The sequence below is a fragment of the Bos javanicus genome, chromosome 4 (genome assembly GCF_032452875.1).
Source record: "Bos javanicus breed banteng chromosome 4, ARS-OSU_banteng_1.0, whole genome shotgun sequence".
NCBI lineage: Eukaryota > Metazoa > Chordata > Mammalia > Artiodactyla > Bovidae > Bos > Bos javanicus.
Window position 1 is genome coordinate 86444797 of NC_083871.1, and position 15577 is coordinate 86460373.

A 15577-nucleotide genomic window follows, 5' to 3' on the forward strand; every position below is an offset into this window, starting at 1 on the left:
TTACAGCATGTGTAGGAAAATATTAAAATTTCTACTTATGTATTCTTAGGATCCACTTACATATTTCAGTGAGCACACATGCAAACAAGTCTCTTGCCAACTGTGTGTGGCAGGGGGGGAATCGAAAGGCTGTGCCAGCACCTGGGAAAGGCCCTCCAATTGCTCTGTCTACTCTTACTTCTCTCATCATGTTATCCAGCAGTCAGATCATTTTCTTCAATATAAATGAGGTGAAGACATGCCAGACTTTGAAAACCTTCAACAACCTCTCAACACTCTCAGAAAAAGATCTCATCTCCTTTTCTGCACGGCCTGTAAGTTCCAACGACCTGGCCGTTATCCACTTCTCTCCAGCTCTTTCCCACGTTGGGCCTTCAAGCTTGCTCTTTAGAATGGTCTTCCCCTGGCGGTCTTCCTTCTTATCCTTTAATTCTCAGACTAAATATCACTGTTTTAGAGAAACATTCCTTGACCCACTCAGTCTAAAGTTGGACACCTTTATCTCATCTCACTGCCCCCATCAGTATCTATCACACCCTGCTGCTCTGGGCAGGGTGTGCCACAATTTCTAACTATTTCTTTGCATTTACTCCTTAAATATCCTTCTCCCTACCAGACTGTGTGTTCCATGAGAGCAGGAACTGTGCTCAGTAAATACCTGTTGAATAAAAAGTGGATGGAATGAATGATGCTAAGAAAATTCAGACTTCTTTAAAATTTTTATGGAAAAATCAATACAGAATTAGAACATACTGGAAAGAAAGCACTAGACTGAATTGTCCCTACCGGTTCTCTACTAGGTATACCTGGTCAATAGTTCAGTCCCCTATTTCAAGGACTAGATTTCAGGGCTTGGGGCATAACTATAAAATCCCATCAATTATTCACTCTCTCACAGGAATGGCAGAAAAATTCCTGAAAAGTGGATGGACAGGTGGCCTGTCTCAGTTTTATGGTTAAACAAACTGAAATATAATTCTACATGACACGCCCATGATGCTAGAACCAAATTCTCTGGCTCTGAGTCAATACTTTTTTTTTTACCAGACTCCACTGCTTAATACACTTCTCTCTTCTTTTTAACTTATAATCTGTGAATAGACAACCTGTTATTATTCACTAGTTTAATCTCTTCTTTGAATTAAAACTTACATGCTTCAAGGGGGCAGAGATAAGATGAAGATAGCCTGTCATGAATGGGCTGGGCATTCGAAGAGAACTTCCTACTTATTATTCAGGATCAAATATCTTCAAACAAGGTGAAAAGGGGGAATGGAACATTCTAAGGTAATGGGAAGGATGTTACTTAATGCAAAATCTACAAACTTCGAAAAGCCAAATGCTTTCAATTCAGTAAAGCAAGACTATTATGAGACATCAGAGGATGACAGATGAACAATGGATTATCATCAGCATGAGGATAAAGGAAATGAGCAGGGACCTTAGGATCACCTGGCTCAAGCTTTTAATTTTACAGTAAAAGTTTTATTCTAAGAGGCTAAATCCTACACACAGCTAACTGAAAAGAGGGGCGAGAATAAAAATGTTAGCGCTTCTACATTAAAAAGAAAAGACAAAAAGCTGGGAAAAACTGCCTCATTTCCTCCTATCTATAAAATTACCTCACTCTTTACTCTATATAATTAAATGGCACATATATTATTTTATGTAAAGCCTATCATATATCTAATTTTTCAAACAAGACCCGATTAGAAGCAACCAACAAAAAGCAGGGTTTGTGACTTCAGAGCCAGGAACTTAGAAATGATCATCAGAATAATTAGAGAATACGGTACACACTGCCCAGAACATGTGTGACAGCAAGGGCGTGATGAACACTGATGGGGTGAGTGAAGTGAGGTGCAGGTGTCCAACTTTAGATTGAGGGGTCAAAGAACATTTTTCTAATCCAGGAACTTCACGACAAGTGACACAGGAGTAGGAGACTAAAAAAGCCAAAAAGGTATACTCTGCAGAGCATCTCAATAAAGGAAACCATTCAGTTTAGTGGCAAGCAGTTCTGGGCCATGACGGACTTGAGGTTATTACTGGGCTACTTCACACTTCAGCAGGCAGCACTCAAACATTTAAAATGAGAAATGTTGGTTTGTAAGATAAAGCATTCATTATCTAGGGCAGTCTAGTTGACAAAAATAAGCCTACTTGGACTTTCTGCAGTGATGGAAACGCTTTGTACCTGTGCTGTTACATTGGGTAGGCACAAGCTGCATGTAGCTATTAGCACTTGAAATATGGTTGGTATGACTGAGGAAGTGAACTTTAATTTTAATTAATTTAAATGAATTAACTTTTCCCCTATTACTTAGGAATCAAAATTAAATAGCCATCTGTTTCTATGACTATCAGGTGGGATATAGAAAATTCTTTCAGAGGAAAACTCTGATCTATATATGAAGCTGGATAAATGCTATGTTCTTACCACACTCATACAAAATTTAAGAACTTTAAGACTCCTTACTTTTCTTTAGTAAAGGCATGCCCAATACATTTTCAAAAGATCCAATAAACTCAGATTCAATTTGCTAAAATTTAATAGTGCACCTTATACTTCCAAATTGATAAGCACTTACACATTGTCCTCTAGGCAGATTTTGGGTCCCACCACATTGGCTGCTCCACTTGCCATTTTAAAAGCAAAATGCTTCTCAGGGCAAGCTTTTGAGATTCCACATTTATATCTGGGAGGTTTTGTAGCTTTGGAGAGAAAAAAAAAAATTTTTTTTTCCAAAGAAAAAAATGTTAACAGATTCTGTTTAGTTTGCTTCATATCTCAAACCACAAAGGGCATTATGCAAACACCAAGAGATATATATATATATATACATACACACACACACACACACACATATATATATATATATTTCAAACTACATGCTAGTTTTTTTTTTCCCCTAAGAGTTTCAAAGAGCCTCAAAAAAAAAAAAAAAAAAAAAACCACACACACACACAATCTCCTAGGAAACAAACTAAAAATGAATATAAATGGAACAAGTAACATGATCTTCACTGAGGGCAAATATAATTTATCTAATTATTTTTAAGGTTTATTTTACAAAGCCAGGATGTGGGAGGTTTGGGATTGTTACTCTTCATTTCCACTCCACATATGCCTGATGCATCACTGAATATCTGCTCACAAACTAAGTCTAACTAGGAATTCTCCTTTAACTTACTTTCTATACTTAAAATACTGAAGCTAAAAAACATTAATGGAACAAAATATCCATTATAAACAAACACCCAAAATACTGAGCTATCCAATCAAATAGTTTCCATATAACTTAAGAGAAAAAGAATAAACTATATGTAAAATATTGAGTGGAAATACTTACAACGTACAACCGCATCCAATGCTGACCTTGCTAAGGAAAAAAAAGTTATTTTTGTTAGAAGGAATAAGGCTCTTGGCAAGTATCACTTTTTAACATGTATAGAGGTAATAGGTCTATTAAATGTATTTAAATTATTACTTAGCATACAATAAATAAAACATGAATATTACTTTAGAGGAAAAGTGAGAAAGTAACTTTAGGCTACCTAATTTACTACAAACAATCATGAGGAGTTATGGGGGCATTATTTTATTACTGATAGAGCATTTTGCTTTTACCTTTACATTTTTTTTTTAGTTTCAGTTATTATAAATGTAAATCCCAATCATATTACTAGCTATAATCACCACAATGTACAAATGCTGGGCTGGATGAAATATAAGCTGGAATTAAGATTGCCGGGAGAAATATCAATAACCTCAGATATGCAGATGACACCACCCTTATGGCAGCAAGCAATGAAGAACTAAAGAGCCTCTTGAGGAAAGTGAAAGAGGAGAGTGAAACAGTTGGCTTAAAACTCAATATTCAGAAAACTAAGATCATGGCATCAGGTCCTATCACATCATGGCAAATAGATGGGGAAACAATGGAAACAGTGACAAACTTTATTTTGGGGGGCTTCAAAATCACTGCAGATGGTGACTGCAGCCATGAAATTAAAAGATGCTTGCTCCTTGGAAGAAAACCTATGACCAATCTAGACAGTATGTTAAAAAGTAGAGACATTACTTTGCCAACAAAGATCCGTCTAGTCAAAGCTATGGTTTTTCCAGTAGTCATGTATGGATGATTTGTGAGATTCCCTGGTGGCTCAGACAGTAAAGCGTCTGCCTGAAGTGCGGGAGACCCAGGTTCGATCCCTAGGTTGAGAAGATCCTCTGGAGAAGGAAATGGCAACCCACTCCAGTACTCTTGCCTGAAAAATTCCATGGACTGAGGAGCCTGGTGGGCTACAGTCCATAGGGTCGCAAAGAGTTGGACATGACTGAGAGACTTCACTTTCACTTTCATGTATGGATGTGAGAGTTGGACTATAAAGAAAGCTGAGCACCAAAGAATTGATGCTTTTGAACTATGGTGTTGGAGAAGACTCTTGAGTGTCCCTTGGACTGCAAGGAGATCCAACCAGTCAATCCTAAAGGAAATCAGTCCTGAATATTCATTGAAAGGACTGATGCTGAAGCTGAAACTCCAGTCCTGTAGCCACCTGATGCGAAGAACCGACTCATTGGAAAAGACCCTGATGCTGGGAAAGATTGAAGGCCGGAGGAGAAGGGGATGACAGAGAATGAGATGGTTGGATGGCATCACTGATGTGATGGACATGAGTTTGAGTAGGCTCTGGGAGTTGGTGATGGACAGGGAAGCCTGGTGTGCTGCAGTTGCAAAGAGTTGGACACAACCGAGCAACTGAACTAAACTGAACTAAACTGTACATTCAATTCCCAAACTTAATAATCTTATAACTGGGAATTTGTATCCTTTGAGCAACATCTCCTCATGACTTCCACCCTCTCCCAATTCTTGGTAATCACCATTTCACCTCTGTTTCTCTGAGTTTATCTTTTTTCCACATGTAAGTGATATCATACAGTATTTCAAAGTTCCCTTTATATGGCCTTATTAAAAATTGTTGCTGCTGTATGGTGTTGTATACATATGCATATGAAGTCCTGGATAATATACATGAATCGATCTCAGAGGTTAGGCTGAGAGATTTGGTGGGAAGAACACAAGAGGGCCAGTGAGGGTAGGAAGGTTTAATTTCCCTAAAATCACAATGTACTAGGTGTAATTAGAAAAAAAAAAAAAGGTCATTATTAAGAGGGTTTTTTCAAAAAAAATCATTTATCAGTTAAAGGAAGCCAGAATTTCCTGATCAATCTTAACCTGAATGCAGTAAATCTTAACCTAGAAATCTACACTTAGAGCTTCTTAAAAGCACTAACATTTGATCCTAGCCCACGCTATGCATGTTAAGTTGCTTTAGTCGTGTTTGACCCTTTGAGACCCTATGGACTAGGGCCCTCCAGGCTCCTCTGTCCATGGGATTCTCCAGGCAAGAATACTGAAGCAGGTTGCCGTGACCTCCTCCAGGGGGTCTTCCTGACCCAGCGGTTGAACCAGTCTCTTGCATTGGCAGGTAGGTTTCTTACCATTAGATCCACCTGAGAATACAATACAGCTAATCAACAGTATTGTGGATAGCCATTTCCAGATTTGGTCAATAAGCATGTGGTGTCATAAATGCTTGCCAGCTGTTTGACTATAAATAGACAGTTTTTAGTTCTGTACTGTTTCGGTAACTGTGAATTTCCTGTAAAACCAGTACTGAAAGAGAGAACAGAAAAGAATGCTAAGACTTAAAATAATATGTGAATGTTTAAAAACAGGAAGATGACTAAGTAACTGAAGGTCATCAACTCTACAGAATACTCAGAATACTATGTACCACTGAAGTAATAAAGGCAATGCAGTCACATGGGAAAAGTTTAATGCGTGGAATAAAGCAAAAAATAAACTTTATCTGTGAGTACTAAGAACATGCATAGATAAGGACAAAGATTTGAAGGAAATAAAAAATGATCAATTAGTAAATGAAACTGCTGGGGCTCATTCTTTCACTTTCCTTAATTATATCATAAAAGGGAAAGATAAATTCTAGACACCATCTGGTCCAAAGCCCTCATTTTTGTAAATAAGAAAATGAAAATCAGAGAGTAACTAGCAACCAGTGATTAACAGCATGTAGACTGCTGGTGCTGCTGCTGCTAAGTCGCTTCAGTCGTGTCCGACTCTGTGCAACCCATAGACGGCAGCCCACCAGGCTCCCCCGTCCCTGGGATTCTCCAGGCAAGAACACTGGAGTGGGTTGCCATTTCCTTCTCCAATGCATGAAAGTGAAAAGTGAAAGTGAAGTCACTCAGTCGTGTCCCACTCTTCGAGACCCCATGGACTGCAGCCTACCAGGCTCCTCCGTCCATGGATTTTCCAGGCAAGAGTACTAGAGTGGGGTGCCATCACCTTCTCCGAGCATGTAGACTAGAAAGTCTCAATTTCACTTAGACCTAAACAAACATATACTATCAGGCTCAGGTGTTAGAACACTGTTCAAATCAGGAATGCTTGTATACCTTACTTATGACAGGAAGATATGTAGAAGACAGTGGGATCAGACCATGGGTAATATAACAGCTCATTCACATACATGGGGCACTCTGTCAAGTACTTTATCATGTACTGTTGATTTGTTCATCACCTTGGGGCTTCCCTGGTGGCTAAAATATAAAGAATCTGTCCGTAGTTCAGAAGACCTGGGGTTCGATCCCTGGTTGGGAAGATCCCCTGGAGGAGGGAATGCAACCCACTCCAGTATTCTTGCCTGGAGAATTCTATGGACAGAGGAGCCAGGGGTTGCAAAGAGTCAGACATGACTGAGCAACTAACACTAACACTTCTGTTTTAAAGAGAAAGAAACTGACATCAGATAGGTTCACCGATTGGATTTGTCCTATCCATAATCAGTCATTGATAAGAATCAGTTTTCAAAGCCATATCTCATTTGAGCAGGCAAACTCATATTGCATCCCCCCCGAAATGGGACAGTCTGAGGTCTAGTTATCACAGGTACAAAAACCACTGGTCCTTTGAGAAGCTGGAAGCCAGGATAGGGAGCTTTCAGGATCATTCTTCTGACTGCAGAATGGAGAATAGACTGCAGAGGGTTCAAGACTTGAGATGAGTCCACAAGCACAGGGACGCTGCTTAAGTAATCCAGGTAAAAAACAGGCAGCAGCTGAAACAAAGGTAGTGACTGTGGGTTTGAAAGTAGTCGACGGGCTCAGAACAACTAAGGCAGCAACACTGACGAGACTGTGGAACAGACCTGAAGGAGGCATGAAATAAAAGCAGGAATCAAGTTTACTTCTCAGACATCCACCTTTAGAAGCATTCCTTCATCCATTCACATGAGCCAAAGAAAAAAAACCACTATCTCTCACTCATGATGTTTGTTATCTAGCGAGGAGATAGGATGTTGGATGGCTGCTGAGTTCCCTGTGGACCTGTTCATTTTAAGATACTTTGAGATGATCTGGGTGGAAGTCTAAAAGTCGGCTATAAATGAGACCAGGGATGAAGATATAAACCGGAAAACTGGCAAATGATGAGGTAGTGCAAAGAGAGGATTTAAAATGAGGAGAGGGCTGATGAGAGAAATCTTAGAGACATAAATAATCTACTAACATTCAAAGGAAGAGTGTGGCTGATGAAAAGGAGGTAGAAGGAAAATCACAGATGAGCCTCTAAAATGATCAAACTGGTTTGACTGGGAAACTTGAGAGAGATTAATAAATAAATAATAATGTCATTCAATTTAAAAACTTTACTGGGACACAATCTGGGGTAAATGTTTCTTAATCATCAGACTTTTGAGCAAATTACTTCCATTTAATTTGTGTAAGAGTAAGGGGAGAAGACGCTCAAGGAGGGAAAAAAAAAACCTTTGTGAACATCTTTTCAGATTAAAACTAATTTTATCCAATATGTATAAGCAAAAGTCCTCTATCTGGCCTGCAGTTCTGAGAATTTTTAACACCTGGAGGGTAAACAGGTAACATTTCATAAATCAAACAGGATGGTTATAGAGTATGGGCACAGCATACAAACACAAAAATACCTCCTTTTCTGCAACCTTAATTCCTCAAACTACCTTGATGGCTTTAATTCTTAATGTCTTTCAATATATACAGTTCTTCACTTCAAGGAAACAACAAACATTTCTGATTTGTTTTTTTCAGTGAATGTCTTTCAATGAGTCAGGCTAAAGAAATCTAATATAATTATTTTGTACTTTAGTTTTTAATAATAGCTCAAGTGATTTACATATATATTATTTCAATGGTTTAAATTTAAAGGGTAAAAATAAATTAATAGAATAGTAAGGACTGAAGGCAACAATATATGTAAAAATAATTTGGACTACTTTCAGCACGTTTTTGTTAAGTATCCATGTTGAAAACTAATCCTGTATTAAGCCACAATCATAAATAAGACTGGTAGACTGTACCCACATTGATGTCCTGGTGTGATACTATATGGAATTTAAGATGTTACCAATGGGAAACTGAGTAAAGGGTATATAGAATCTCTCCATATTATTTCTTACAAATGCACATGAATCTATAATTATCTTAAAAAGTTTCATTAAAGATTGCTTAAAAAAAATCACAATTTATATTTGTACATTCAACTAATTTTAGGGAAAATTTTCATTTGTCTTTTCTAGAACTGTTTGTCTTATTTTTCTAAAACAGCACTATATAATTAACTCAAATGTAAATTTACATAAACTATCAAGTAAGTTATTAAATCAATAAATTGAAAAATGGGAAAAATTCACCATCCAAAAAACTACAGTTAACCTCATGAGGCCCTCAAAATACTGATTATAGAAACAATCTTAATGCCAAGCTAAATTTAAGTTAGATGCTCAACAAATGACAAATACAACCATATCTCCATTTTTACTCAATTATTCTGAAATGAGAATTAAAAATAACCACACAAATTAAATTTTCACCAGTTCAGTAGATTGGAATCCAATAAGGTTGTGTAGATGGATACAGAATACAACTTCAATTATGACAACAAAATAAACCAGCTGCCCAAAGAATGCCTAAACTAAATAGCTAAAACACATACAATAAAAACTTGCAGGTTCCTAACACTAGGAGAAATGAAAATTAATACAGACAATTGCCTTAGTTAAAGTAGCTCAGTGTTTGTTCACAGCTGATAATCAGGGGCTTGTCAACTAACACAGCCTTAAACAAATCCTACTTTGAAAACACTCTTTCTCTACACAAAAGTCCTAATCTTCAATTATCTACATTCATTTTCCATTCAATCAGCTTGTACTATCTATAGCATCTGGTGCTAGATGCCGGGTGAGTCAGCAAGACATTACTGCTCCCAACATTTGTTCTCCAGTAAGGAAAGCCAAATACATGGTAAAGAATAAAAGAAAAGAAATTCTATAATTTATGGCAGAATAAAATCAGGGCAAATTGAGATATAAGTACTAAGCAGTAGAACTGACAGTTTACAAAAAGGAGCAACAATCTAACAGGGAAAGAGGGAGACTCAAATAAATACCATTTCTCCCAAGAAGGGGCACTCGTGCAGTTTTGAAAAACGAGAACAATTAACAGATGATGGGGAGAGAGAAAGAAAGATGTGTAGGTAAAGAATCAGCAGAGTCAAAGCTATGGTTTTTCCAATTGTCATGTATGGATATGAGAGGTGGACCATAAGGAAGGCTGAATACCTAAGAATTGATGCTTTTGAACTGGGGTGCTGGAGAAGACTCTTGAGAGTCGTAAGGACAGTCAATCCTAAAGGAAGTCAATCCTGACTATTCATTGGAAGGACTGACTGAAGCTCCAATACTTTGGGCACCTGATGCAAAGAGCTGACTCATTGGAAAAGACCCTAATGCTGGAAAAGATTGAAGGCAAAAGAAGAAAGGGATGGCAGAAGTTGAAAGGATTAGATAGCATCACCGACTCAATGGACATGAATTTGAGCAAATTCTTAAACGACAGAATGATCTCTGTTCATTTCCAAGGCAAACCATTCAATATAACAGTAATCCAAGTCTATGCCCCAACCAGCAATGCTGAAGAAGCTGAACAGTTCTATGAAGACCAACAAGACCTTTTAGAACTAACACCCAAAAAAGATGTCCTTTTCATTATAGGGGACTGGAATGCAAAAGTAGGAAGTCAAGAAACACCTGGAGCAACAGGTAAATTTGGCCTTGGAGTACAGAATGAAGCAGGGCAAAGGCTAGTAGAGTTTTTTCAAGAGAACGCACTGGTCATAGCAAACACCCTCTTCCCACAACACAAGAGAAGACTCTACACATGGACATGACCAGATGGTCAACACTGAAATCAGATTGATCATATTCTTTGCAGCCAAAGATGGAGAAGCTCTATACAGTCAGCAAAAACAAGACTGGGAGCCGACTGTGGCTCAGATCATGAACTCCATATGGAGTTCAAATTCAGACTTAAAGCCAAATTCAGATTTAAAGAAAGTGGGGAAAACCACTAGACCATTCAGGTATGACCTAAATCAAATCCCTTATGATTAAACAGTGGAAGTGAGAAATAGATTTAAGGGATTAGATCTGATAGACAGAGTGCCTGTTGAACTACGGATGGAGGTTCATGGCATTGTACAGGAGACAGGGATCAACACCATCCCCAGGAAAAAGAAATGCAAAAAAGCAAAATGGCTGTCTGGGGAGGCCTTACAAATAGCTATGAGAAGAGAAGAAGTGCAAAGCAAAGGAGAAAAAGTAAGATATACCCATATGAATGCAGAGTTCCAAAGAATAGCAAGAGGAGATACGAAAGCCTTCCTCAGTGATCAGTGCAAAGAAATAGAGGAAAACAACAGAATGGGAAAGACTAGAGATCTCTTCAAGAAAATTAGAGATACCAAGGGAACATTACAGGCAAAGATGGGCTCAATAAAGAACAGAAATGGTATGGATGTAACAGAAGCAGAAGATATTAAGAAGAGGTGGCAAGAATACACAGAAGAATTGTACAAAAAGATCTTCACAACCCACATAATCACGATGGTGTGATCACTGACCTAGAGCCACACATCGGAGTGTGAAGTCAAGTGGGCCTTAGAAAGCATCACTATGAACAAAGCTAGTGGAGGTGATGGATTCCAGTTGAGCTATTTCAAATCCTAAAAGACGATGCTGTGAAAGCGCTGTACTCAATATGCCAGCAAATTTGGAAAACTCAGCAGTGGCCACAGGACTGGAAAAGGTCAGTTTTCATTCCAATCCCAAAGAAAGGCAATGCCAAAGGATGCTCAAACTACCACACAGTTGCACTCAGTAAAGTAATGCTCAAAATTCTCCAAGCCAGGCTTCAACAATACATGAACCAAGAACTTCCAGATGTAAAAGCTGGTTTTAGAAAAGGCAGAGGAACCAGAGATCAAATCGCCAACATCTGCTAGATCATTGAAAAAGCAAAAGAGTTCCAGAAAAACATCTATTTCCACTTTATTGACTATGCCAAAGCCTTTGACTGTGTGGATCACAATCAACTGTGGAAAATTCTGAAAGAGATGGGGATAGCAGACCACCTGACCTGCCTCTTGAGAAACCTGTATGCAGGTCAGGAAGCAACAATTAGAACTGGACATGGTACAGCAGACTGGTTCCAAATAGGAAAAGGAGTATGTCAAGGCTGTATATGTCACCCTGCTTATTTTACCTTATAAGCAGAGTACATCATGAGAAACGCTGAGCTGGATGAAGCACAAGCTGGAATCAAGATTGCCGGGAGAAATATCAATAACCTTAGATATGCAGATGACACCACCCTTATGGCAGAAAGTGAAGAAGAACTAAAGAGCCTCTTGATGAAAGTGAAAGAGGAGAGCGAAAATGTTGGCTTACAGCTCAACATTCAGAAAACGAAGATCATGGCATCTGGTCCCATCACTTCATGGCAAATAGATGGGGAAACAGTAGGAACAGTGGCTGACTGTATTTTTTTGGGGGCTCCAAAATCACTGCAGATGGTGACTGCAGCCATGAAATTAAAAGATGCTTACTCCTTGGAAGGAAAGTTATGACCAACACAGACAGCATATTAAAAAGCAGAAACATTACTTTGTCAACAAAGGTCCATCTAGTCAAGGCTATGGTTTTTCCAGTAGTCATGTATGGATGTGAGAGTTGGACTATAAAGAAAGCTGAGTGCCAAAGAATTGATGCTTTTGAACTGTGGTGTTGGAGAAGACTCTTGAGTGTCCCTTGGACTGCAAGGAGATCCAACCAGTCTATCCTAAAGGAGATCAGTTCTGAGTATTCACTGGAAGGTCTGATACTGAAGGTGAAACTCCAATACTTTGGCCACCTGATGCAAAGAACTGACTCACTGGAAAAGACCCTGATGCTGGGAAAGATTGAGGTCGGGAGGAGCAGGAGACGACAGACGATGACATGGTTGGATGGCATCACCGACTCAATGGACATGAGTTTGGGTAAATTCCGGGAGTTGGTAATGGACAGGGAGGCCTCCTGTGCTGCGGTTCATGGGGTGGCAAAGAGTCGGACACGACTGAGCAACTGAAGTGAACTGAACGAAGAGATAATGGAGGACAGAGCAGCTTTGCAGGCTACAGTCCATGGTGTTGCAAAGAGCTGGACATGACCTCGAGACTGAACAACAAGAAATCAGAATGAACAAAGGCTGAGGGTCTGTGTCTGTAGATCACATTCACATGGACAGAGCAAGTGGGTGAGGGGAAGTACAGGTCAGGAAGGTAAAAGCAGGCTGGGACTGAGTGCTATCCTGGTAGGGAGTTTAGATTTTACTCTGCAGTAGCTGGAAATACTGAAAGTTCAAGAGTTTTGAGAGAATCCCTCTGGCAGTGTTGACACAGGCAGATATCAAAGATGAGAAATAGACACAGGAACATCTCTGAGATGCCCAAATAAACCATCCAAACTAGAGATGATGATCCAAACCAGAGAAACACTGTGACCTCACCCAATCTCTTCTCTCTGAAACTGCATTTTTTCCCAAAATAATTTTTCATTTGTACCTTTTCTGTCTGTTCAATCTCTTCCCATTGATCTGTAATTCACTGACTTTTTGCCCAAGGACTACAGACAAGCCAAAGCCTCTCCCTTACATCAAAAAGGAAAAAAAATCTTCAACTTCCTTCGGCCTTGAGCTAGGATCCCATAACCATCTTCCTTTACTATAACCTTTCTTAGAAGAACGAGCTACAACACACTGTTTCCACAGCAACACTGAACAAGTCCTAAATGCCTTCCCTGTTTTCGCCCCACCCTTCAATTGAAACCAGCTGTGCTCTCAAAGGAACCAAGCTGGCCCTCTGCAGCAACAGGACACAGCCCAGAAGTCAAGACATGTCTCACCACACTTGCAACAACTATTCTACGCTTGATCCTGGATACCTCATTTTAAGTTGCGTGCCAAAAAATAGACGGTTAGGAGGAAAACAACCAGCACATTAAGAAGAATGGTTCAAAGGGAGGATTTCATAAATTGATAAGATAAAACCTTAGACAAAGATGGCCTGGTGGAGAACAACCACAGCTTAACTATGTGAGAGATCCAACAGGTAGAAGTAAGACCAATGGACTAAAATTACTTGGAGTATAAAAGGTAGAATTCAGTGCAATATAAGGAAGCACTTTTAAGTAGTCATTGTAAGAAAAGTCACCTGAAAATGTATAAAAATAAATACGTACAGAAATTAAGGACTATGTGTCAGAACTGTCTAAAGCCCAATACCAGTACATGGTCTCTGGAGAGGAAATCAGCCATCACCTGGGAGCTTGAAATGCAGACTCTCAGGCCCCATCCAGACATTGAATCAGAACCTGCATTTATCAAGATTCCCTAGAGATTCCTCTGACATAAAACATTTAGAGAAACAGTGGTTTAAGGAGTCTTGAAACTAGATGTGAGAGGGAGTTTATTAGGTCTTGGGGATCCCTTCCAAATACTAACTTATGGAAAGCAAAACTCATAAACTATTCCAGAGATCCATAGGCTGTTTCATCTGATCTCTGCCTACTAGGTCAAAACACTGTTTCTATGTTTCACAGTCTGACCTTTCATTAGTAATTTTTTAATACTTTAAACAGTGCCCAGCCAAAGCTTATTCAAATATTTCAAATGTTAACTTATTTTATCAACTTAAAAGATTTTGTTTAAAACTGAAGTAAGGCAGCTTTTAGTGGGACATTTACAACACAGCATCAAAGAAATTGGTAAAAAGAAAAATTCTGCAGAAAGAAAATGAGGGTAGGAAAAGCAAGATGGATGTCTATGTCTATTTAAAATGTTTTATCATGACTCCTAATCACTTGCTAATTGAGGGTTAGAATCGGCTCCAAGTTTTTAAGCAGCCAATTCAAATAGGGTGTGATATCTTCTAGAATGTGCATTTAAAATGCCATGATTAATATCCCTAGGCACACATAAAATAGGCCCCATTAAATACATTCAAAATGTTGAATACAGGATTCATGCTTTATATTGAATTAATTGTAAGATTTTCTATTGTGTATTTTAGAATATTCTAATGAATTGCACTTACCAATATAATTACATTTTCTTTTCTAGACAGATTAAACAGTAGAGTGACTCAATGTTGATAACTCATAAAAATTTAAAGACAATCTCATCACAAATGAAATTCAAGAAAGGGTGAAAAAAATAAAAACTTACCAAATAGATTTCCTAAACTTGCATCCATTTTTATTTCGAATACTTGAGAAATAACATAGAATGTCAGTAAAAATACTGCCACAGCGACCACCAACTTTGCAGCACCTATATACAGGGCAGAAACAATTGAACATGAACTTATGAGCCCACAGAACTTTGTATTATGCATTACCATGGAAAAGTGTAAGTGAATATTAAAACTCCCTAAGACTATTAAATATCTAATAATATTTATTATTGGATTTTAATTTTACTTGAGTTACAACAAAAAGTATACCAATAGTCAATTTGATTGACTTTGCTAATCAAGGAAGTATGAGATTGGCTAGCAACCTAGACACAGGACTGTTTTAAGTCATCTGCTTAGTTCTCACATGCAAAAAAAAAAAAAAAAACATGACCCACTATCAACTTCCGACTGACTACACCAAAGCATCATGACTAATGGAATACCAACACCAAGTTTGTGGGATGACTCACTTCCAGTCGTTTTCAATTATAAAGGGCAGTGCTAGATACAGAGGACACAAAAACACTGACCCTTCTGGAGACACTAAGGCAACGGACGGGATGTCCACTCGGCAAGGAGTTCTCAAGTGAACGGTAATGAGTTTACTGTCCTCTGGAACCCACATATCTCGTGGAGCACACAAGTACTCCTGGTTTGGGGAACAATAATATCTCCCCATACCAGGAAGTTTAAGACATGCCTTCCCCACTCCTGCAGGACTTAATTCAGCACCTACTTCATTTGCTTCATAAAATGGTTACATGGTAAGCTCTGTGAACACTCTTAGCCTTCCATACCTATCTTTAACCATTTCTGAGTGCCTTACAAATAGCACTGCTACTAACTAATTAACTGCTTAATATGAATCAGCACTTGTCTTTCTCCTCCAGAGCTAAGCAAAT

General features: G+C 38.6%; 1 protein-coding gene across 2 annotated transcripts in view; it reads right to left on the minus strand.

The window, feature by feature from the left end:
• Positions 1-15577, minus strand: part of FAM3C (FAM3 metabolism regulating signaling molecule C) — a 54180-nt gene that overhangs the window by 18760 nt on the left and 19843 nt on the right. For both annotated transcript variants that reach the window (XM_061414537.1, XM_061414536.1), the window contains exons 3-5: positions 14666-14770; positions 3354-3383; positions 2592-2715 (exon numbers count right to left, since the gene is read on the minus strand). In XM_061414537.1, the coding sequence (XP_061270521.1) occupies positions 2592-2715; positions 3354-3383; positions 14666-14770 (259 nt within the window). The remainder of the gene's footprint in view (positions 1-2591; positions 2716-3353; positions 3384-14665; positions 14771-15577) is intronic.